At 43.2% G+C, this 25,402-nt stretch overlaps 1 protein-coding gene across 1 annotated transcript; it reads left to right on the forward strand.

Annotated features, from left to right (window-relative positions):
* Nucleotides 1–5,998: 5,998 nt before the first annotated feature.
* On the forward strand, nucleotides 5,999–25,402 carry P4HA2 (prolyl 4-hydroxylase, alpha polypeptide II). The gene is made up of 14 exons (XM_009875872.1): nucleotides 5,999–6,080; nucleotides 7,788–7,884; nucleotides 8,509–8,660; nucleotides 10,583–10,720; nucleotides 11,698–11,937; nucleotides 13,443–13,654; nucleotides 14,390–14,566; nucleotides 17,460–17,530; nucleotides 17,762–17,861; nucleotides 18,973–19,026; nucleotides 21,504–21,563; nucleotides 23,786–23,854; nucleotides 24,277–24,373; nucleotides 25,121–25,402. The coding sequence occupies exons 1-14, from the start codon at nucleotides 5,999–6,001 to the stop codon at nucleotides 25,189–25,191; spliced, it is 1,620 nt and encodes a 539-aa protein (XP_009874174.1). The 3' UTR covers nucleotides 25,192–25,402.

Raw genomic sequence — 25,402 nt, forward strand, 5'->3', positions numbered from 1 at the left:
TGCGCCCGCCCAGCGCCAGGTGGGAGCAGGAGATGTTTTTGGCTTCATAAAGGTGTTCGAAACCCACTTGTGCTGCCCTGGTCTCGCTTCGTTTTAACCTGAGACTTGTTTTCCTGAGAAATGGTTGTCCCTGTTCGCGGCCGTGTGCCAGCCAGGGCGACGCTGGCGTCGAAGCCTCGTCGGGAAACTCTGGGGCGAGGAATCACAGAACAGGCTGGGGTGAGCGCCCGAGGCACCGCTGGAGTGTCACTTGCTGTGTCCTAGTAATGCAAAACATGCTTTTTTTTGACCAGCCAGGAGTGATTTTGTTTTAGGCAGCGACAAATATCCGTAGAACCTGGTAACAAGGAGGCACAAGGATGAGTGAATAAAGACCCTGCGGAGCTGTCTGGCTTTGTGAGGTTTGGTATTCCTTGCCAGGGATCACCTCTGTTTCTCCGTAACAAGAACTGAAGGTAGGCTTTCCCAGGTGTTTTTGTAACCAAGCCTCTTCACCCTTAATTTTAGGTGCTCTGTGAAGGCGAAGCTGAGCTGAAAGGCCACCACAGCCGTCTTCACCAGGGTAGTACTTCAGTTTTCCGGCATTGAGAACCCAGGGAATAATCCCACAGGTATGTTCTGAGTGTGTATAGCAACCAGTAACTGCTGCTCATATTTTACAGGCAGAACGTTATTCTACAGCTGTAAATTGGCATTGCTGTGACACTAATGGACAACAAGTTTACTTCTTGCTTTTGTCATAATTTCTCGAGATCCTTTTTTTTTTTTAATGTAGCTCTTCCCAGTGTGGAAAACACTAGTCCAAATTCTGATCATGTATTTCAAAGACAGTAACAGCAGAGGGAGCTTGATTTGCTATTTAGTATAAGAAGTTTTTCAGTCTAGGTTTAAGTTGGGAATCTAGTCTGTTTATAATTTCCATGCCGTGCATGTTGGCAAACTTCCAAAGAAGCAAGCTCTAAACACAGATATTTTTCCTCTGACTAGTTCTGATTTTTGCGTATGGTTTCCTATATATCTGAGAAATGAGAATGCGGGGTACGGTAGGGGGCATGTTTTAGGGTGATCTTAGACTAGAGTCAACCCCCGCACCTCTGAGATAATGTCTGATTTTAATTAAGTAGCTGATATTAATTGGAAGAAACATTTCACTGGTGGTAGACCTTTTTATATTAAAAGAAACCCTTCTTCCTGAACAGTAAGATTTTTTTTTTTTTTAATGCTTTCTGAGCATATGGAAGGTTATGGTAAGTAACATGATGTACTGAAATTATGGGCTTTGCACAGTAAAAAGCAGTCTAAATTCAAATGCTGAAAAATTGGCTCTGGTGGGAAAAGAGCAGGTGATCTTGCTGTCCTCTCTTCACTGATGGTGTGGGGTTTGACTCTAGGCTGCTTCACATGGGGTGAGTTTGCAGATGCTGCAGAGTAAGATGCAGGCAGATCTGCTGTGCCTGAAACTAGCGTGAATTTTCTTGCCTGCTGTGTGTGCTCTGGTTTAAAAAAAAACCAAAAAAAGCCCCAAACAAAACCCAAAGATGATTATATTTTCTGAGGCTGTTAAAAGTGAGGATAACACAAGCCATCCTGTACTGCAAGAAGCACGTGCAGTTTTGCGTGAATGTACTGTTAATGCGTGCAAGTGAACAGCTTTTCCTCCTTTTCTTTTGGCTTGCCTTGTAAAATACAAGGCAATCACGTTGTGTTATTTGCTAGGCAATTATAATTGTTTTCAGATCCACATGAAACCCTTTGGCAGGAAAGGTAGTGGTGTTGGCATAAGCTGCTCTGAGCACTAGATGTGATGTGTGCTGGGGAGGGATTATTTGGTGATGAAGAGAGAACCCACTTGTGAGGAGGCACCTGATACGGAAAGAAAACAACACCTTTTGTATCTCCCTGGGTATGACCGAGAGCTTTTGTGGGAAGCTAACTAACTGTGTCCTGCACTGGCAGCGTTGTGAATCCTGACATGAAGTTCTGGATGGGACAGTGTAGTTTGGGTGGGGCGCTGACAGGCGTTTAAATCCGAAGTTCTTTGGGTCAGAGGAGTGGCTGAACATTGGAGTCATCTGAGTTCATGTGTCATGACTATCTGGCCCCGAGTTACTTGTTTCAAAGTCCTCAGTCGATGGTGAAGGTTTGCTTTCTTAAGCTAATGTTTCCTTAGCATGTAATCTTTTTTTTTTAAAATAGATTTATAGCTGTCATCATGTGCCAAGCATCTCCTGGCTGATGCATCAGGCTAATCTGCAAAACTTGAAATACTGCTACGAGCAGCTGTTTCAGCAGTGATCTTTTCCAGGTGTCTTTGACAGCATATGCAAGCACAGAAGAGGAGACAAGCTGTAGCTCTTACTTGTGTCATCAGCTTACTTGTGTCATCAGGTGTTGCACTGCGATGCTTCAGAAAAATGGTCTTTTAATCAGAGTTTGATGGTATCTCATTAAGATACTTTATCTCACAAGCTTTATTCCACTGTAGCAATGCGTGAGTATGGGTCTGTAAGAATGGAACCAAACGGAGGGAGCTGTGGTCTGCTGTAATTGCTTGGAAGAAACCATTGCTGTGTGCTCTGGAAAACAAACAAACAAACAAAAAACAAACAGCAAACCAAACAAAACCGAAAACTTGGAAGAAGTAGAAAAGTAGATCTGTTAGTCGTTAAAATGTCATGAAGGAGACAAACCACAGTGTCTGATGACCTAAGCAAAGGATGGAGCGGTTATCTCTGCTTGGTGTGGCTGACACTCTGCAGCAGTGAGCTGGCAGCTGCTGAGCAGTGATGGCACGCAGGCTTTTGCTGTAGTTTTGCATGGATCAATGAAATATCGCGTATTTAGTGTTCTCTTTTCACTTTAGAGCCCTCTGTTATACCTGTTTCGGCTGTTAGGTGATGTCATCTGAGTTTCGTAGCTTGGAGACTAAAATACAGTCTTAGAAAGAAATGCTTTCGCGGGGGCTGAAAATAACCTTGTGAAACTTTTTTTTCCCACCCCTCAGTCTTTGCAAAGAGAGGTGACTTTGCTGGTGGCAGTTTGGAGCAGGTAAATCATACCCCACCAAGAAGTCCAATAGCAAAGGGAGTGGAAGAACACTGTGTTGTTTTTTCTGGAGTTCATGTGATCGGAATGAGAGTTCACAATACAGCAAGAGTCACACTCTGCCCTGGTTTGCCATAGTAAGCAATGATAAGGAGGGTGACTTTTATTCTTTAAATTGCACAGACTGGTCTTATGTCTGTTCCACTTAGCTTAATTTTTCTGCGTGAGTGGAGCCTGAATGAAGGACTGGCTTTTGTTAGTCCCCATTCTTAGGCTGTCAGGCAGTTGGAGGGTTTCTTCAGACTTTTGTTCTTCTGAGCCCACCCTTGTCTGGGAATGCAAACTGACAGCAGGAGTGAACCATCAGCCATGGAAGAGTGCAGCTTGCATCTTCAGTTACCTATCCTGTGTGCTACTACTGTTACATTTATTTATTATTTTTTTTAAAGCTGCAGAATGCAGGTCGAGTACACCATTGTGCCAACTGAATGGTACTTGCCGGGACCTTTTTGTGAAGTGAAGAGGGGGAGAGGGGTTCATGTTTTCAGCGCATGTGAGTAGATGTGCTGCCTCCTGGCTGAAGGGAGGCCCTGTGAGGATCATGCTCTCATTCTGCGGGTACAAAGGAGGCTGCAGCCTATCAGTTTGGTCAGAAGTGGGAGTCCTAAAGGGACTGGATGGGTTGTGATACTTGTTTTCTCTTCTGACCTGAAAAAAGCCCTCATTTCGGTTCATGTGGGAGCTGCCTTGGATCCTCCATGACTGAATAAGAAATTCAGAGTGGGTAAGAAGCCGATAACCCTGGTAGATGTGCAAGATGTCCATGTTTTTATATCTTCTTGTTTAAGAATTTTCAGAAAGCCTATTTAATAAAGAATTCAGCCTGACTTGAGGAGAAAAATTTCACCCTGGTCTGTTTTGTCTAGAAGAACCTTGTCTCCTCCTGCCAGCGCTCTCGGAAGCCTGACAGCGCTCTTTCCAGTGGGAGCAATGATTCACTGAGGTCTTACATTCTAAAGAAGTGTTTGCTTTATAACCGTTTGTGTCTGCTGTTGAGGTGCTAATGGCCTTTCTGCCTCTCTTGCCCTCTCTGGTAGCAGATGGGTGGAGTGGGGTGGGTATGCCTACGTGTGCGTATGCGTGCAAGCTTGGGCTGTCCAAGAATGTGGTTATAATGTTATGTTTGGCCTCCTGTAATTCATTATTTGTGAGTAACAGCTGTGAAAAGAATGTGTACAAACAATCTGAAAATGCTGCAGCCAGGTGTCCTGCATGTTCAAGCAAGAGCTGATCTCTCTGTTTACTGAGGTTTCTGTTTATTGACTTGAGTAAATCTGAGTAGGATGGCAAAGCTGTTAAAGATCTGCTATAAAGACAAGCTGCTAGCTGTAGTAAGTGTTCTTCTTGGCAGATATCCTCAGCCAGGAGAGAACATGGTAGGGAGGCGCAGGGCAGAGAATGTCGGGTTGTGTTGTTTTAACTGGAAAATTCACTTGTAATTGTTTTGCCAGGCTTTGTGCAGTGGATCCAAAAAAAACGCTCCATGAAATGACAACAGACAATGCAGATGGACAGCTGTGGCTTAATATATCCAAATTAATGTACTTCCCAAGTGCTCTCGACTTGCTGTGCTTTCTGCTACATCACTTACTGTGGCTTTTAGTATTGGCAGACCTCTGCGTGGTACTACTCATTCAGCTTGACTGAGTTCTCAGATTACCCTTGTACTAGTTCTGAACTAACTTAAAACAAGCAGTTTGGGAATATGTGGTTTACAGGGGGGTGAGAATCAGAGGAGAGAAAGGAGAGGGCTTTGTGTGAAGCTGTGAGACATTTTCCTGCTTACTCATGCTGGCAAACTGTTGCGGTGAATGTTTCTGACTCCTTAGGCAGTCTTTTAAAGCAATCAAAAGAATAATTTTAAAACATTCTTGCCATGTGAAAAGACATAGCAGAGAACAGAGCTGTTGCTAATGTTCTTAGGGATGGCAGTATTGTTTTCTGTGGCTTTGGTGTGTAGGTCTGTGGCACCGGTGAGCTCAACCGAAGGTGAGGTTTTCTGTCATGCTGTAGGTTTTAAAAAGCCCTGAAGGGGAGGGTGACATCTGCGTTGTGCAGGCAGATGTGGAGCCCAAGGCAATGATGAGTTAGAGTTGTCCCAGAATTACCTTATTTTAATACCTTCCCACTTGCTGCATTGCTTGAAATTCCTTTCCATGCCCTGGGTGGGCTGCGCTCTTGGAAATGTAACCGTCTGCTTTCAGGGTCTGTTGCCACGGGCTGAGTTTGAAGCTGCGACAGCCTTGGAAATGCAGGAGTTGTGAGGGCTGTGCCTGGAGGCTGCTGTGCTGGGATGATGATGACATCTTGAATGAGGAGAGTTGGAAACTTCACTTTCAACTTTTCCAACCGCCGCTGCCACTTCCACACTGCAAACAGCTATATTTCTCTGTATTTCTGTTTTTGGCTTTCTTACTGTTTATCTTTCTAGGCAGTTTTTATATAGCTGAGTTTCACAGTGTGCTACAAGGCTGACCACTCAATTTGGACTTTTATTATTATTGGAATATAAGACCACTTTGTATACTCTATTTTCCAGCTGTAATTGTGCATAACGTGGAAGGCATTGGGCTGCCCTTGCAGAAGATCTTGTTCTCACTGTCTCAGTGGCCAATATATTGCTTCCATTGCTGCCATGTGTCTTCTGTGTAAATCTCAGAGTGTAGCAGATGGCATTTGAAACTGTTAAGTAGCAGCTCCTGTGGTTGATGGTGATGACTTTTCCAGCTTTACTGTTTAGAATTAGGTCTTTCAAGGGCCTAAATAATTTTCATGAAGGTGAAATGACTGAAGAAGGTTAAAGTCTTGTTGGTTTTTTTTCCTCACAAGTAAGTTAATAATTTTTATTCCTCCTTTTCCTTTTAATTTGTTACAGTTTTGAGCTATTGGGAAGATGAAGCCCTGGCTGCAGTTGGTGTTCTTTACCTGTATTTTCTCAATCAGGTGCACAGGAGCCGAGTTCTTCACCTCCATAGGTATGGAAAGCACCAGTGCATGATGTTGTCACGTACTTTATGTGATTGCCAAAACTGTCAAAGTTCACAGCTGAAGCACGTGGCTTTTCTCATATGACCCCATCAAGCACTGTCTGCATTGGAAAAGCTGCTTTTCTGCATTCTTGATGCTATTCTACAAATCTTGCATCAGTGCAACTTACTTGTGGTTGGGTAACTTAGCGTGTTGTGACTGACATGATCCACGTTTCTCTGGGGACTCTGTCAGTCAAATAAGACAGTGCTGATGTTTTATTAAAAATTGTGCACCTGTTGTCATCTTGAACACAGCACAAACCTAATGCTAAAAAGCCTAGTTCTGAATTTTGGGTTTATGAAGACATTTTAAGTGACAGAGGGGTGAAATACTTTATTTCACAGAACCTGAATTCTCCTGTCCTCTCAAAAAGCTGGAGTTAGGGATCAGAGGGGAAAAATTACTATTCCCCTTATTTTATGTGTGTTTTGTAAGACCTGGGTAATTCCTGAAAAATTCACATTGTTATAAATCCTGAAAATAGATTGATTTTTAAGACAACTTAATTCTTGTATTCTAATAGCTGTGGTACAACCAGATGTGATTGTGGTAGAGCCTTTAAACGAGCACAAGCTGTGTTCTCAGCTGTGACTCGGTCTAATGCTTTCCTGTGGGGAGTTCCCTCCCATAGGGATATTGGGGGTTGATTAACTACAACTGGCTGTTCTCCAGAATATGCTGGAGCTGTGTTTCTGGATGGTAAAACTGAAAACTCCCCGTGGTTTCTTTTGCACCACTGTGTGGCACAGCTCAGCCAGGGCAAGGCAGAATTGTGCTTCACTACCACCTCCAGCACATGCTCCTGTGCTCTGGAGGTGACTGAACAGTATTATTGGGTGCTCTCTTTTCCCAACTGAAGTAGCTTTTAGTACAGAGTTACTGGGAAGGGTCGTCTCTTCTTTACACTTACCTGTTTTTGAACCTTTCCTAACTCTGAAAGCAGCACAGCATGCTGACTTCCATCTGCTTAATCAGGCCTCATTAATGATTATTTTGGAATGCTGAAGCCAAAGCTGTGGCTGTGTCGGTAAATCTCATCCGGTCTCTCAGTGCTGGGTCTTTGAAAAGCAAAGTTTGTTGTAGCGATTAGGATTGACGTGCGAGCAATTCCCACTAATGCCAATCAGGAGAGAGAGTGTGTCTATAAGCATTAGTCTGAAATTCCTCTGTGCTTAGTGTTAACTTGTGTTTCCATAGTTACTCATATTGAAAAGCTGTAATTTTACTTGATGCCAATGGTTAGACTAACAATTTATTAGTGTGACCTAATCTGTATCCATATGTAGAACAGCTGCTTTGACAACTATTTGGCTCTTTCCTTGCTCTAACTCAATAGTTGTATTAGTGTCCAACCTTTCTTTTCATTCTTGCGTACAATTGTTAATGCCAGAAGTACTTTAGAGGCAGTGGAAGGGTCGCAGCAAAGCTACATGAGCCATTGCAATTTTAAAACCCCCTTGAAGCATTTGAATACCAAACCTGTACTTAATAGATTTTTGTGGTTTACAGGCATTGAAGTGCACCCCCTGAACTTGTCTGTTCTTTGTGGTTGGTTTGATAGCCCTAGAGTAGCTGAGGTCTGTCTTCTGTGCTGTTTGAAATTGTTACTTTTCTAGGTCTGATGTTAACAGTTGCTCATATTCTGGTTTTAGGTCAAATGACGGACCTGATCTATGCAGAGAAAGACTTGGTACAATCTTTAAAGGAGTATATTCGAGCAGAAGAGAACAAGCTGTCTCAGATTAAAAGGTAGGGGGAGAGGTTTGTGTAATGAAGAGTGACAAAATGGCTCATCTGTGGTCAATTCTACCACACCTCTGTCATTGCTTTTTGCTGCTACACCTTGCTAATACTTCCTCAGCAGATGATCACAGCGAGACTGTAGATAGTAACTTGGTTGTAATTTATTCCGATAAACCTGCAGAGAGGGGGGGCCCTGCTTCAGATACCATTTAGACTTTTTTTGCTATTTTAGAAACTGTTGTGGTTTAGTTTTCACAAAGCTGAGAGGCTCTTGGGTTATATTTATGCTCATATTTTTAGTAAGAGATAGATAAATGACACTTGCAGGGGTTGTGTGCAGTGTGCTGGAAGTTGATGGTTAAGACTCATTAAAGTGAGATACATGCACACTGTAGTAAAGTTTAAAATAGTAAGCAGGGAAACAAATTCCTTTTTAAAAAGACTATTGTAATTAAAAATAAAAAATCAGTTGTGCTTTGCTTTATCCTCATGAAGTTGAGAGCTTGGAAGCTGGTGATGGTGGTGAAAGCAGCAGTAAATTGATTCTAGCTGTGCAATTAGAACGACTTAAGAAGGAAGACATGCATTCATAAATTGTTCTCAGACTGAGGCGTACCCTTCTCGTTCCAGCTGGGCTGAAAAAATGGATGTACTGACTAGCAAATCAACCTCTGATCCCGAAGGGTATCTGGCACATCCTGTGAACGCGTATAAGCTGGTGAAGCGTTTAAATACTGACTGGCTGGAGTTGGAAAACTTGGTGCTGCAGGATACGACAAACGGTGAGGAGTTTCACAGAATCACAGAATGTTCGGGGTTGGAAGGGACCTCTGAAGATCATCTAGTCCAACCTTCATCCCAGCACACCCAACCACTACACCACAGCCTCAAGTGCCAGATCTACTTTTTTTTTAAACACCTCCAGGGTTGGTGACTCCACCACCTCCCTGGGCAGCCTGTTCCAGTGCCTCACCACTCGTTCAGTAAAGAACTTCCCCCGAATATCCAATCTAAACTTACCCTGACGCAACTTGAGGCCATTTCCCCTTGTCCTGTCATTAGTAATTAGAGAGAAGAGACCAGCACCAGCCTCACTACAGCCTCCTTTTAGGTAGTTGTAGAGGGCAATAAGGTCTCCTCTCAGCCTCCTCTTCTCCAGACTAAACAAACCCAGGAGAGGAGATAGCAGGAGGTGGCCTTACGGCATGGTTGCTTCTCCTATGTGTGTTCTGGAAAGCTGCAAACTCAGCTGTGGTTTAGCTATTGCCAACTCTGTTTGAAATTTGAACAGATAACTGGCCTCTCGCTTCCTGGTTACCCAGGCGAGGGAAACTTGCCACTGAAACACATCCTCAGTGAAGGCTGAAGCTGTTGCCTGCCCTAGGCCTGCTGGATTTTGTTTGGTTCTTGCTGTTTGGGCAGAAGGGGAGAGCAGGATGTACCAAAGCTGTTGGCTGAGTTGGCAGCTGCTGTTTTATGCCTAGTCTTGAGCTTTGAGTTCCTTTATATGAGCTCTGAACTCATCTATTGCTGCTTCTCTTTGCCATCACTGTCTTTTGGCCACACTGGTCAGTAGATAAGGTTTCAGAATCAAAACGAGACCCAGACTAAATCGGTGAAGGAATTCATATCAGCCCCAGTGTTAAGAGTTGGCGGATGTTTAGTCAGTTCCTTGATAGCAGGGTAATGTACAGCTGCTGTCTGTAAAACTGCTGTAAATCAAATGTTTCCAGTGCTGATCTTTGCTTTTGCATCATACTGTCAAAGTGTCTGCCTGAATTTGCTTCCATACCTTTTTTTGTTAAATGTGGGTTTATTTTTACTGGACTCCTTGAAAGCAAGGGAGAAAAGGCTGTGTTTATCAGGAGAAAAGTCTATGTTTTTTAGGCAGAACACCGCCTGTTTTCCCTTTCTACCCTGCATATGCTAAAGTTTAAGTACTTGCCAGTTTTTTCCAGCCAAGTTTTTTATTGCCTTTTGGCACAGTCATCTTAAATGGAAATAAAATACTGAATTCTATCGAGTACTTCTGTCATTAATTCTTTTTCTAAAGGCTTCCTTTTCTAGTTCTGCTTGCTAAATGGCTGGCTGGTTTTCTTTCAGCTGATTGCCCCCAACCAACCTGCTGTGCAGCCTTCATATGTTTGTGTAGTGAATTTAATTTTATTTCTAAATGTTACCTGATTTTATTTGTCAGGTTTAAAAGCCTCTGAGTAAGGCCCTACCCCAAATGAGGGGATCCTGGATCAGGATCTCTGTCCCTTGAGCTGAGATGTGAAAAGCTTTTGTGCCTTTACAGATTGGAGTCCAGAGTTTGAAATCATTGTCTGGTGCTGTGACCTGCAGTTGTCTCTGTGGATGTTACAAGAGAACTGATGCAAGTTATTAAGTTTTCGTGCCAGAAGGATATTATAGGAAAAGGAAGATTATTAGATTCGTGTTGTGTTTTTTATTAATTTTGTGTGGCACAAGAAAACCGAGAGGTTTAATTATTTGTCCTTTATCTTAGGCTCATGAGCTGTATTTCCTGAAATGGGAGGGAAAACAAAGTTTTTATGTCTGGAGAGCCTAATAAGAGGCTTTAACTGTGGCTTATTTGAATCTCAATTCCCAAAACCAAGCAGATGTTCCCTTTTCTGTGTTAATCTGGTAGTGTCGTTTATTCATAATCTGGAAGTAACATATTTTCTTTTTTACTGCAAAGGCTTTATTGCAAATCTTACAATTCAGCGTCAGTTTTTTCCAACTGAGGAAGATGAGACTGGAGCTGCGAAGGCTCTGATGCGCCTGCAGGACACATACAAACTGGATCCTGAAACTCTCTCTAGAGGAAACTTGCCAGGTAAGTGCACAAAGGCCTCCTGCTTTAAAAGGGAGTAGTGACACCCTGGAACTCTCTCCAGAAGTCCTTTTTCAGTGGTGAGGAAGGTCCACGTTACTGAGAGTCCATGCAGCTTGGATGCTTGAGAAGGTATCTTCTCTGGCACTTTGAGAGCAACACTGAGGTTGTTCCCACCTGAGCCAAGGCACCATGGTCTGCAGTGAGCAGCTCAAGTGATGTTTTTTGATTAGTGTGACTTTCAAGTGCTGATTTTTATAATCGTTATACCAAAAACCCCACGATTGACACATTTTCCTGTGCTGTGTTACTGTGTAAGCAAAAAAGCAGGGGTGGTACTTCCTGACCCCAATAACTTAGGAGCCAAGCGGAGCTGCTCCGTAATTCCTTGTTCTGATGGCTCTCACAGAGCTTGGCTCTGTGCTTGTTTGCTGCAGTCTTTGAGTGAGGCTTTGGCTGAGTTGCTTTGCTCCTGTTCTTTCTGTGAAGTGGAGTTGACAGGTTGGGGTTTTTTGCTTTGGAAAAGATATGTTGGGATGCTTCAGTGTTTTGGCAGCTGAGTCCTGATAAATGTTTGCTGCTGAGGAAGGGCTTACAGTAAAGAGCAAACAAGCTAGCTCTGCATGTAGTCAGGCTTCTCTGGTCGTCTAACAATGTTAATTTGTAGGCTCAGTAAAAACCTTTAAGCTGTTGGTCTGCTCTGCTTTTGTGTACAACAGCGAACACAATAGCTAATGCTGTAGTCTGTTAAATTCCTCCTCCTTTCCAAAGGAATTAATGCCACAGAATTACGATAAATGTAATCTTTAATTCTAAAGGTGATTGGTTCGGTACAGAACCTAAAATATTGTCAAAGCGCTGCCTTTTAGAAGTCTTTTTGGATGATGAGTGTATTTACAGATATTCCTCAACGTGCCCTGTGTATTTGAAGGCAAAGGTGCTTCTGTGTGGAGTGCTTAAAGCTATCTTCTTGGTTGTAGGAACAAAATACAGATCCACTTTGACAGTAGGTGACTGCTTTGGTATGGGGAAGACTGCTTACAATGATGGAGACTACTATCACACCGTGCTGTGGATGGAACAAGCCTTAAAACAGCATGATGAAGGGGAGGATACAACAGTCAGCAAAGTGGAGATCCTAGATTATCTCAGCTATGCTGTCTTCCAGTTTGGGGATTTACACAGAGCCATGGAGCTTACCAGGCGCCTGATATCCCTTGGTAAGAGCAAAAAGAAAACCCCGCTATTCTCGTGTTGGGGAGTGTTGCCAGCAACAGAGCTAAAAATGGTCATGGCACGTCCATATGGGTGAGCTGGCTGGAAGGATATTCTGCCAGATGATATGCAATAAACATAGGTCCTGGAAAAATTACCCAGCCTGCTTAAATGTATCTTTAACAAGCTGTCGTGTAGTCCGTGCTGTTATTAATGATTGGACTCCATGATCCCAAGGGTCTTTTCCAACCTGAATGATTCCATGTTTCCCCAAAGACCCAGTGTCTGACTGCAGTACCTGTGTCTTTGCTTTGGTGTACGGAGATGTTGTATTTGGTGATGGTTAGAGCTTGGCGTGTCTCAAGAGGGGATCCAGGTGGGCTTAGGCAGAGCCCTGTATCTTCTGTAAAGTCCTACTGACTGCACATGTTTCTCTTCCTCAGCGCAGGCACTCTTTAGCGCCGGAAGAATATTTTGCCTGAGGTCTTAAAGTATTTATTTCTGACTATTCGGAACAGATTGATTTTCTTAAAACCTCCTTTTCTTTCTGTTTCTAGCTTTCTCTCGAGTAAGCAAATATGCATTGCTTCCTAGCCAACTTTACTTGTTTCCTGCATTGGAAAGGCTTATCCTCCCCAATTAGAGTTAACATCTGCTGTGTGATGTATTTGTATGGTTTTTTAATCAGCTATGGCTCTTGGTTCAGATATTAGCTGCATCCTGAGCGTGGGTGAAGACTTTCTATTGAAAAACATGTATCAGTCTCATTTCTGCAGGAGCTGAATTACGTAGATTAAAATGTAAGAAGAATGTGTATTGAATCTAGCTCCCTCTGCTACAGAGTTTAGCACTGATAGCAGAATTCAAATCCTTATTAGCACCAAACAGTGGAACAGACTTGGCAGTCCCCTCTGGGAGCAGCAGCTTCCTCTGCTCTGGTGTCACCTTCCTTCTCTGGCCACTATTAGCCTGAGCTCTAACAAGTCCTCTAACCTCCTTCTGGGTTAGTTAACTGAGATAAACACAATAAGCTTGGGAGGCCCAGAAGGGAAAGAAGCTGTTCTAGGTGCTGCTGTCCAGAAATGTTGGTGAACTTTGGGAAATTGCTCCTTCTTAGTTCCTTTGGGTAAAGATCTATTGAGGAGGTTTATTGATTTGTACCGGTGTCATTAATGAATCACTGATCATATAGAATCATAGAACAGTTCAACCTTTGAAGGTTGCAGGGTAGGTGCAGGGGTGCTGGTGATCTGGGATACTCCTATATAAACCAATTAAACCATTTAGAGGTGAATGCTATAGATGGGCTCTGCAGACTGTGCCTACTTTCCCTCTGTACAGACAGACTTTCCAGCTCTGATTTTCCGTGCAGATGGGAGCCAATGCCTTCGGTTGCCTGGAAATGCTTTAAGAAGGGGAGAGTTATTGCTGTCTCAATACAAGGACTTGTTGTATTAACAGTTCTTAAGATTGCCCAAATCACTGGTTCTGGTTTTTGCTCCCACTGAAGACAGCACTCATGAGAGAGCAGGCAGCAACCTGCGGTACTTTGAGAAGTTGGTGGAGAAGGAGAGAGAGGAGGAGGAGAAAGAGAAGTCGATCAACAAGACCACGACGACGACAGAACCGGTGGTGCAAAGCGGGGCCTACGAGAGGCCTCAGGACTACTTGCCAGAGCGGGACATCTATGAGGCCCTTTGCAGAGGTGAAGGAGTAAAAATGGTAAGAGAAAGGCAAGAACTTCCTGACTGGTGCCTTTGCCTAAGGGTGATCAAGCTTGGTGGGACGTCTTCTGTTTTTGCCTTCTGTGAAGCAGAAAAAACTAAATGTGGTTCTGTCCAGGTTGAAATTTGTACCTTGTGTCTTGGCCTCCTGGTCTTTAGCTGTTAATCCCAGAGAGGAAACAGCTCTCATCTGTACCTCTTAGAATTGACTCTCCTTAGTCTGTCTGTTCAGTCATTCAAATGCTTTCTCTACTGATACACTGGGACGTTTTTTCCACTGAGAGCCAATTCTGCTTTGCCACACTTACAGAATTACATTAATCCTTTTTGCGTCTTAAAGATGTGTATTTTGACCAACCAATCTCCAGTACCTCTCAGAGACTTTAGTTCTCAGTGCAGGGGAAGGAATCCATTTGTTCCATCTGCACAGTCTTAATTATAAGAACTAGACTTTTTTTTTTTTGAGAATTGGCTGTTGTGTAGTTACGTGCTATTATGGTTTAACTCTCCTAAAGGTTCAGATGTTGCTTGGTGGTATCTTGAGTGGCATACGTTGTTCTTTTTATTTGCCGTAAATTGCAGAATTGCTCATGCTTACCTCTTGAATTTGTTAGTCAGCTGATGGCTTTTCCAGTGTTTGTGGATTGAAGCCCAATTTGATTTTTGTCTGGCCTGTTTTAAATCTGTGAACTGTGTTTGAGCAAACGATGCCTTGTTTGGCCTCTTGTTTCAGACACCTCGAAGACAGAAAAGGCTGTTTTGTAGGTACCACGATGGAAACAGAAACCCCCATCTGCTCATAGCTCCCTTTAAGGAGGAAGATGAATGGGATAGCCCTCATATTGTACGATACTATGATGTCATGTCCGATGAAGAAATTGAGAAAATCAAACAACTGGCAAAGCCAAGGGTAAATTTTCCCCTCTTCCATCTCACTAATGATTGCTAATTCTGCGCTTTAATCTCTATTAGCGAAGGCCAGGCAAAGGATTTGAAAGATGTGGTTTCATACTACAGATGATACACTGCAGCTGTGAGCCTAAGGGGAACGATTTCGAAACTGCCTGGTGATGTAGGACCATAAAGCTCAGGCTCCTGAAGGTATTTATGCATCGTTGCACTTATTTACTGAGAACTTTGCATAATTGGCTTAGAAACCTTTTAGGATTAGACCTGAAAAGGTAGATAACTGAGTAGTTTACAGTGATAGGAGTGTGGCTATTTGAAACAGAGCTGAACTTCAGAATTTTGACAAGCCCAAATCCCAACAGAAGCAGGAAAAAACAATGGGGTGCTGGTTCTGTAGATGAAGGGTTCATTTTAGCACTGTTCTAGCTACTGCTATGAAAGGTACTGAAATTCCAGTCCCGAATTCTTCCTGTATCTATTTCTAAATGTAAATGTAGTTAGTTAGAAACAGATCGAGAAACCGATGGTGCCTAAGAGCATTAATAATTTGGGATGTTTGTGAAGCTGGACTTCTGGGATTACCAACCAGCTGTGGGAGTGTTGGCAGAACACTCCTGTCTTGGTGAGGACTCTCACCTTCACAAATGGAGACTTTTTCCTATTACCTCATACTTTAAAACTTCAGGAGCTTTAGATAAAATGGAAACTTTCAAATAGAGTGTATCAATTTATTTTATCCAATTAAGCACTTTCTAAATAACGCACCTATTCATTTTTGGTTGCTTGGTTTTCCTTTTTTTTCAAAGTTTTATGAAAGATCTGAAGCCTTGCTTGCTGAGTTTTGCTTATGTTACTCATGTCAGAGGAATTCTCCATATAGTTTATGTAGTGTAGAACTGGAATCAGTATCTGTAGGAGTAGGTACATATTGTAGTCTTAAGATTCAAATGAAAAATTTCAATTAAAAACAAAAAGTGACAAAACCCATCCGTTTTCTTGTAGCTTCTTTTTTCTAAATCAGTCTGTAGCTCAGCTGTAGGAATAGCTTTAAATTCTGCAGTTGTACTGAAAGAGTGGAAACTGCAAGTCTGTGACAAGATGGTCCTTAATAAATTGAGCTTCATTTCAGCCAGGAAATTTTAGTTTAGCAATCATGGAAGCTTTCAGACAGAGCTCTATGTTAGTTTTGAGCTCAAAGATGAGCATTTCCTTTGTTCTAAAATGCATTTGCAAGGAATTTCTGCTTCTAGGTCCAAGCACTTTAACATTATCTGCAGTTTACACTTGCCAATACTTTTTGTTTTATAGAGAAACAACATCTGTACGTGATTGAGAGTAGCTGTGTTCAAGTTGGTTTTCGTGCTCGTTTTGCGAAACGCAATTGCTTTTACTCCAATTGCAAAAAGTAGTTCCAGCTTTTCAGGCAATACATCAGGGCTGGCTGGAAAGGGTCGAGCAAATTCTTAACTCTAATGGTGTGAAGAGCATTTAGACAGGTTTGCTGCAAAGTATGAGAACCACAGTCCCAAACTTCTGGATGCTCCCTGCAATAGAGAAGAGATGCAGAATGATATGAAGGTAGTCAGGCTGATTTTAATTATGATTTATTTAAATCAAATGCTGGGTGCAGAAATCAAGCAAGCATATGCAGGCTTGCAAATGGCAGCAGCAGGATGACAAGTTTGGGAAGCTAAATCACATCCTAAAAGTTGTGCTTCGCTGTACGAGTGAAGCCTTCAGTCAGCCTGGCCCTTCTGCTGTGATTTATGCAGGAGAAATCTGGAGCAGAAGAACAGTGAGTCACAATTACAGCAACAGCTGTGCCGCGCACTCTTGTGTAGGGACAAGACAGCTGCCATGGATTGTAGGGCTGCCTGGAGGCTTGTTTGAGGGGAAATGAAGGAAATAGTGACTGTATGCAAATAAAAAGGCTTTCTGTGACCTATAATTAAGAGGAAGGAAGGAGGCATGGTTTAAAATGCTGTGGTTTGCAGGAGTTAAATTTAAATGTGGTCTGAGGCTGACAGTCAAAGGAGTGTCCCAGTTCTTGTTCTCAGCTGCAAGTATGAAACCAAAGCGACCTGTCGTGTTATGCCAGCGGTAGCCTGTCGCTTTAACGCCACAGCAAACCTCGTCAGTTTTGCCAAAAACCAAATATTTCCTACAGAAATGGTGATGTGGTCTAATGGTGATGATGCAGTACTTGCCACCTAAAACGTAAAGGTGAACGGTGCTTTTGCAGTTACCTTTGTAATGTAGTAACATATCCCGAACTGGCTCCGAGCTAGATGTTCCTGGCATCTTCCACCTGGAAAATCAGAGCACAGTAGTGTTGAGAGTTGTCCTCAGAAGTTTTTTACCACTCTGGATTTGCCTGCCCTGTAATTTGTAACTAATTCTGTAAAAGTTTTTGCTTGTTTTTCCTCTGAGAATGAGGCTGGGTGTTTTTTTTGGTCTACAGGAGGAGCAGGTTGATAACATTTGCGGAGTACCCAATGATTTTCTCTTTGCCAAGATTTTGGGTTTCATAGGTTTTTCACTTCTGCTGTTGTTCCTTCTTGCTAATATTGACTCCAGCTGTTTAAAAAAAGTACCCTCGCAACCTGTTCAGTAGGCACCACTCAAGGATTTAATAAATATTACGGCTTGTGCAGCCAGTCAGATTCTTTTTCTATGATCAAATGCAGGTGGTGGATTGCACTTGTGCTTCTGCAGGTACCGTTCTGGGGTGAAATCTGAACAAAATCTAGGTCGGAGCTATAACTTTCATCCATGGATGTATTGAAGTCAGACAAATCAGGTGGTTATTTTGGTTAAGATGAGAGAATTTAATTTTTTTTTCCCCTAATCTGTAGTTGATGTGTTTCTTCCCCCTTGGGATTTTTTTGACACAGCTGGCACGAGCCACAGTACGTGATCCCAAAACCGGTGTCCTTACCGTGGCTAGCTACAGGGTGTCAAAAAGGTAAGCACAGAGAAGAGTTTAGCTTCAAGGTTTTTGTGCTTAACAGCTGTCATCTGCTACCTACAGCTGAAAACCTGAACTGCTTTGCATGTGGCAAAAGCTTGCACGACAAATGCATGGGAAATGGCTCTTTTTAGTCATCTGAGGGCAGAACAATCCTTCGGCCTTGGGAAATGGGTGGTTGTGGTTAATATTGCCAAATAACACGCTTCGATCCTTCCCTTATCCTAGCTCGTGGCTGGAGGAGGACGATGACCCTGTTGTGGCCAAGGTGAATCGCCGAATGCAGCAGATCACAGGGTTAACAGTGAAAACAGCTGAGCTGTTGCAGGTTGGTACAGTTGTCCTGTCAGACTTCATCCAGGAAGAATTTTGCTGCTGGTCAGGGTGATCTGGTGCCTCTACAGGCGAGAGCAGAGCTGGCTCTTAGCAGCCCCCCTTAGGGGCTCGATTGCCTGCTGGCTGAGCACACGGAGCAGGTGAGGTGTGTATGAAGGAGGGGAGTGTTCCCAGCTCCTGCTAGCTGTAGGCACCTGGCAGGTAGATGTTTTCACTTTGTGTGCCAAGCAGGGAAGGGAGGAGATATTGAGGAGCTAGAAGATAACTTTGTGGGGGAAGCTGTGACTTACCCGATGGGGTAATGCCTGCCACTTACTCCTTCCTAGCTGAACCTTTTGAAGACCCAAATATTTTTTTTTTTTATACTCCTGCTATATCCTCATAGGAATTCTGATCTTTGGCTATCTGCTGGGGAGAGGAAGTGGTACGGTACTACCAGAAAAGCTGTACCTTAGCCAGTTTATTGTTTCTCTTCCTTCATGCTCCTTGAATTCATATTTTAGAGCCTGACTGAGGCACAGTTGATTACTATCTGCAGAAACCAGGGAGGCAGGTTAAGTGCAGCCTCAGAGAAACAAAATCGTGTGCCGTGATCTTCAGATAAAGTAGGCAAAGTGGTGCTTTTAAGCTACTTTGAGCCCTCTGTTCTGTGTTCCTGGATGGGCATGTGTGTGTAGCAGGTCATACACGTGTGACACAGAATCTGATTCTGTCTCCTGGTTTCGACCCGTACTAGAGAACTACATGCACTCGTCTCCTTCCTCTGAAGAGGAGGGAGCAAGAGTGTAGTAAAACTACTGCTGCTAATTCATGTTAAACGGGTTGTTGTGGTGATAAGTAGAGTGCTGCTCTTGAAAAACTTGTGGTACTGAGAAATATTCTCAGCAAAACCCTTAAACTGTGAAAGAGAGCACTTAAGTTGTTTCTCGTCTGTGTACTTCATTTCTGGCCATCTAAAGAGAAGTGAAGCATGCCGAAGATAACAATCTTGCCACAAAATGCTGTTTCTCAAAGCATGTTTTGGCCTTCTGAGAGCGAGTGCTATCTTCTGCAGCAGCCACTCACAGTTCAGTGGGTATTTTCTGCTTCTTTCCACGTTGTAGGTTGCCAACTATGGAATGGGAGGGCAGTACGAGCCACACTTCGATTTTTCTCGGGTAAGTTTGTGATTTCAATTATTTCTCAGTGGGATGGGGAGGGGGCAGCAGTTTTTTTTGAGGGAAAACTGTTAAAATTGTTTAAAACATTTCATGAATAGCCCTGTTGCATGGATGGATTATGACTCTTGAAAAGCCTTTGCACTGTCTTCTCTGCTGAAAGTTCAAGGAAGCAGTGACCATATCTGTCTGCTCATCTTTGTCACCTTGGTTTCTTGCACAGAGACACCAAAAGATAGTCCTGCAGCGTTTGAATATGCTCTTTCCATTACTTTATTTGGCAACTGAAGTCTGCAAGCCCTAGGCTGTGAGTCTGCATTGTTCCATTAGGCTTTGAGTTCAGCGAGGTTGCCTGAGCCCTCCTTTGGATATTTTGAAGTGCTTTGCAAGAGTTGGCTGAGGAGAAGACATCCTTCCTCCTCCCTCCAAAAAAGTAGCCGTTAGGGAAAGCTTCATGGCTTGTACAGCCCTTCTGGTGAAACCCTCTGTGTGGCTGCAGCTGTGAGGTGTGAAGGGGGATCGTCAGGCGACTGTTGAGGAGGACAGGAGGTGTTGAGGTTCTGCAGTGAGCAGAACTTGCAGCTGGTGGGTGCTGGATCCATGTTTGGCACTAGAGGGCTCTACCTGGCAGGTAACAGCACTGGTTTGCCGCAGGGCAGGAGAGGAGAGGATTCTTGTTACTCTAAAAGAGTTTGCAAATGTGCTCTTCAGCACGAGGAGCTGTGGTGACTGGTAATTTCAAATATAAAATCCATCTGATGCCTTGGTTTCCAGTAGAACTGTGGCATTTCAATGGGATCTGGCATAATTGAGACTGTCCCAGTGGTTTTGGCCTGGTAGAAGGGATTGCTGCAGCCAGGGCACAACCCAATAATTGAGAGCAGAACTGGAGCCACCTGATTTAGCACTGTTTGAAAAAATAAAAATCCTGAACTTCAGCACTGTGGAAGCTCATATTCGTTAGCTTTGGCCTGTTGAGAGAATTTTCCTGTTAACTTTAATACTACTTTGTTTCCTGAGTCAAGCAAAAGCTCTTAAATTCTCTTCGAAGCCTTTGAACTCAAGGACCTCAGCCATCAGTTTGGCCAGTGTGGACTTGACTTTTGGATTAGGCAGCTGGGGCAGAGCTCAGCTTGGAACGTCGCCTTGGCTGCGATCATCGGTGAAGGCGAAGGCAGTCGCAGAATGTGCCGTAGTTTTGGACTGGTCCTCCAGGCTCTCTGTGCATCACAGATTTCAGCTGTGAACTACCAGCGGCACTGCCGGGGCTCCCCGTCTCCGGCTCAGCCTTGCGGCTTTGCATTCCCTTGCAGTTCTCAGACAGGGAGACTTGAACAGTTGCGTATCACAGCTTTGAGAGTGTATTGGTTGCTCAAAAATGAGAGAAACCTTTTTGCTCTTGAAGCTCAGAAACATGTGGTTGGATCTGGATTCGGCAGTGGTGGCAGAAACCAGGGAGTCCCCTATATCTCAGTATTTGTAGGTTCATTCTTTTGGATTGAATTTGCATATGCGGATTTAAGAGGGTTTTTTGTAGTTTTTAATGAACCCATTTCAGGAAACACCTTTTACTACTAGAAATATACTTCAAGTAGATTGAATGTCTTAAAGATGGTGGCTGCAGTTTTGCTTGCTCCTTGCCTTTTCTAATACTGATTTCTTCTTTTCGTGTCTTAAAGATGGTGGCTGCAGTTGTGCTTGCTGCTTGCCTTTTCTAATACTGATTTCTTCTTTTCTTTAAAAGTTAAACGTTGTTTTTATGTAGAAAAATGCACCTTAATGTCTCCTGGCTGAAAATACTTCCTGACTATTAGCAGTGCTGCTTTTTTTTTTGTTTTGAAGGGAGGAGACATACATTGGTATTCTAGATGTTCTTTCCGCTTCTAAACTGGCACCGGCATGATCTCATGCTTCAACAAACGAAACTCAAAATGCTTCCTATAGAATAAAGACAATTTGATCTTTTTGATGTGGTCCTTAGTCCTAGACAGACAACCACTTGCAAAGTTCATTATTGCTCTTCTGCAGTTCTGCCTGTTGGCAAAAAATGTGTTTTCTCAATTTTCTCTTCTCCTGACAGTATTTCTTTGAGTCACTACTACATTTACCAATATCTGGTATGTTACCTAAAGCCCACTGAAGACAGGTTTTTCGTATTCACTGTTGGCTTTAGATCAGTGTCCTGTATAGTAATGGCCTGGGTTTGACTTGACTTGGATAACATCTGTGCCACAGGCCCTGCAAACATTGCTTCTACTCTGCCTTCGGAATTGCTTCAGTGCTGCTCCTTCTCCAAGTGCCACGTGCATGTGGTTACGCGCCCTGGCTGCAGTTCGTAACGGCTTTACCGTTGTATCAGTCGTTCCCTTTCTGTTCCAACTCTTTAAACGGGGCTTAAGGATCTCGGCAGAGCTGCCCGTATGTAACTCTGGCGTGAGCCTGTTTGGAACTTGGGTTAAAGTTGTTGTCTGTTACAGCGACCCTTTGACAGCACACTCAAATCGGAAGGAAATAGGCTAGCGACGTTTCTTAACTATGTAAGTACCTCTCTTTGTCTGCTGTCCGTGAGCTTGAAGTTTGCAGTTATTCTCATTTAATTTTATAGAAGGATGAGCCAGATGCTTTCAAGCGGTTAGGGACTGGAAATCGTGTGGCAACTTTTTTAAACTATGTAAGTATGATGATCCTTTATGCATTGAGTGTAACTTCAGCAGCATCTTGTTTACAGCTTGTGCGGTTGGTTACTCATAGCGATTCCCTGGTGTCTGGAAGTAGGGATTTCGTGATTGTTGCAGCATCAGGTGCTGTCCCATCTCAGCTGAGAGAATTCTGGTGGTATTTAACCTCAGAGCAGGAAAATTTTAATGGAGAGTCCAACTTCCCCTTTTGGCCCCTCTACTGTGAAATCTTGACTTAATTCCTGTCAAAGATTTCTGTTGATAAGAGAGGAGAATTTGACTTATTTCTTAAAGACGAGTGCTCAGGGAACTCATGTGATGCGCTTTGAGAACTTGACCAGCAGAGACAGTCGTTCTCCCGCCACTGTTTAACAGCACTTGATGCTGTGGTGTCTCAGCCTCCAAATTAACTGTTCCTCAGTTACTCTGGCATTAGCTGTCGCTTTGGCAAGAGGAGGAGACAAAGCTAATAAACCTGGTGCAGCTGCGTTACAAATGCAGAATTAAAGTTTTCTTTGCATGCGTTGCACAGCCTCCAGACCATGTACACTGGAACCAGAAACATTGCTGCCACTGCTATTAGTGGCTCAGTGTTTTCACAGGAGTCTTCTGACTATCTATCAACCTGTACTTGTGATATCAGTAATTAGAATCCCCTAATCTTCTAACTTTGGAGCAATATGACTTTAAATTAAAAATTCTGTGATGAAATAGTGATGGCTGAGCTGGTATTTTGAGTGTGAAATGCAGCTCAGAGCAGAACCAGAAATGCTTTCAAGTTGATGTGGTGGGGCGAGGAAATAAATCTCAGAAACCAGAACTGGAAGAAGATAGGAGCTGCGAAATAGTCGGCTGTGAAGAGGCTTTAATTTGAAGTTGTCTCAATCTATTTTGTTTGCTTCCCGGCCAAGGAGCTTTGATTTAGAGTGAAAGATCCACACTTTATTCTCTGCCAGTTGTACGTGGTCGAAGGCGATTTCCCCTTGTGTATCCCATGTAGACTGTATCATACATGTACCAACACCTTTACTAAAAAGAGTGATTGTGTTGCTAAGATAGGAATTAACTTGATGAGTTGCATGTGGATGCTTTCTAGCTGGAAGGGGCGAAAACCTGTGCACCTATGGCATCTTATGCCCTTTTATTGTAGGTACCGAGCAGGAGGACACCAGGGGGGTAATAACATCTGCTTTAAACACAAATCTCAGTTAGGACAGAGACCGTGGGGACCTGGAGAGTGCATTAATAGTAGTTCTACTGTTTAAATTTGGAGGGAGCTGCATATGACCAATGTGGTTCCTTTAATTAGAGTCTAATCAAAAACTTAATAAAATCGATAGAAAGACTTTGCTTTTGATGAGAGTGTTTCCAGGACCTTCAGTGGGTTTTGGATCAAGTCTAGAATTTGTAGCCAATCCATCATTACTGATGAATTCAACAGGGTTAACTTCATACCAGTGTAGAAGGGCAAAGCATAAAGATACCCGCTTTGCTGTCGAGTGGTACAGCCGTGTGTGTTAAAACTTGAGATGCAGATAGCCCTGGAGGTGGCACAACATCACTGGGGAGCAGCGTAGAACCGGTACAGAGAGGGAGGTTTGCTCATAGTTTGTTCAGGTTTTGAAGTGGTTGACCAAGATGCATAAACTAAATTATGGAAATCGGTTCCAAAGGCATGGTTTCAATTTACGAGGAAATAATGTGGTTTGACAGACACTTAGTTTTCCTAATTGGATCGTGAACTGGAATGAAACTTTTGAAGCTGTTTTACTCTGAAGTCCTCTCCCTTGTTCCAGAGTACTAGCTTATTAGCACCGCAGGCATGCAACCTTTCATGGCTAACTGTTTGTGTAGTAAATTACATATAATCTAAATGAAGTGCTGAACAAAAGCCTTCAGCTGAAATAAAAGCCTTCACTAGCAGGTCCTGTTAATTTTGCAGTTCCTGCTGGTTGAAGTGAATCCTTTGCTCAGCGGTGCTGCCTGCAGAGATCTCCGTGTTGGGGATTGGGGCGCTTCAGTTTTAGCGTGTACAAAAAACATTGCAAATGGACAGAACTCTGCGGCCTTTGTTTTCTCAGATGAGCGATGTAGAAGCTGGAGGAGCGACGGTTTTCCCAGATTTTGGGGCAGCGATATGGCCCAAGAAGGTAAAGTATGTCTGTATTGCTTGATTCCTCCTGTTACCATCTCTTCCTCAAGGTGATCCTGCATCCATTTCAAAGTGAGCTGCTGTGATTTTATAGAAGGGCTCTTCTCTGCGACTTAATGGGAGGGCTGATATTGTAGATTGGAGGGCTGCTTCCTTTTGGTTACGATCTGTAACGGGAACAGTTTTGGTGTAGAGCTATTGCTAACCAAGAACCCCCCAACTTCTGTTCAGGTAGAACTAATAGAGTAGAATTAATAGAGTGGGACTATTTTTTTTCATGTGCTGTCAGTGTTTGCCTGTGTTAAAGTGCTTCGTAAGAGCCTGCAGCTAAACTCATAGGCGTTTTCTCCACCTTTACTGTAACCTGAATAATTGTATGGACTAGAATTTGTCTAACCCAGATCTGATTTCACTTTTCAGGGAACAGCAGTGTTTTGGTACAACCTTTTCAGAAGCGGTGAGGGGGATTACAGAACAAGGCATGCAGCTTGTCCAGTGCTAGTAGGGTGCAAATGGGGTGAGTAATCCTCCTTTAGGAACAAAACTTGAAGGAAGGCTCCTGTGTATGCAAAGCTGGTGATATACTGAACCCTTAGAATAGCATGTGACAACCCAGCTGTTGTCATTTTAAGTACTGGAGTCGTTTGGCCATAATAAACTCCCACCGTTGGTACGGAGTGTTAAGCAGCTGCATCGTTCAGCTTTAGCTTTTCTAGTGAGTTTGATTTGTGTCAATGACATCACTAAGTGTGTATTAAAAAAAAAAAAAAAAGCCACTGGGCTTGTGTAGTGCATCGGTGTCAGGATGACTTATCACTTGACTAGAATTAAATCTGTTCCTACGAAAACTTGAGCATAATTTTACCTGGGAAAAGGATTGCTCCTGGTAAGGTTGATGTGAATATCTGGACACTGGGAATTTCTGCTAACTGCTAAAAGCTTCTGGAGCTTCATGCCATCCATTCCCAAACCCGCCTCCCCCAGCCTCCTCAGTATTCCCCTGGAGTGCCAGAGCATCGCGGTTGACAAATGATACCAGACCCAGAACGCGCTGCTCTGATAATCACATTTGTGCAATTGAGAAGATCCTTTTTGCCCCAGCCCTTTGCATCTTTCTATATTTTTCCCACTGGATGGGTAGGCAAGCGTAAGCAGGGATCCTCAGACCCAGAGATGGGATTTTACTCAAAGTAACGATCTGGGTTGTGGTGATACACACACTGAGTACGTGGCGGTGAACTAACCTGACGTCCTTGTTCCACAGTTTCAAACAAATGGTTTCACGAAAGAGGAAACGAATTCTTAAGACCTTGTGGGAGAACAGAAGTTGACTGAAACCCAACCTGCTGCAGGCCTGTTTCTCTGTCTCCTTCTCTACTGTTGTTTGTTCCAGTTCATTTCTAAGAAATGATCCATCTTTTTCTCCAAGAGTCCTGGCACTTTACCAAAAAAGAAATAATTTTAAAAGAGACAATAGAGCATGTAACACCTGTGAAAGACAGTAAATGGCATTGTACACACTCTTGTGCTTTGGTTGCTGTTATTT

This window comes from Apaloderma vittatum, unplaced genomic scaffold (assembly GCF_000703405.1).
Source record: "Apaloderma vittatum isolate BGI_N311 unplaced genomic scaffold, ASM70340v1 scaffold5659, whole genome shotgun sequence".
NCBI classification, from domain to species: domain Eukaryota; kingdom Metazoa; phylum Chordata; class Aves; order Trogoniformes; family Trogonidae; genus Apaloderma; species Apaloderma vittatum.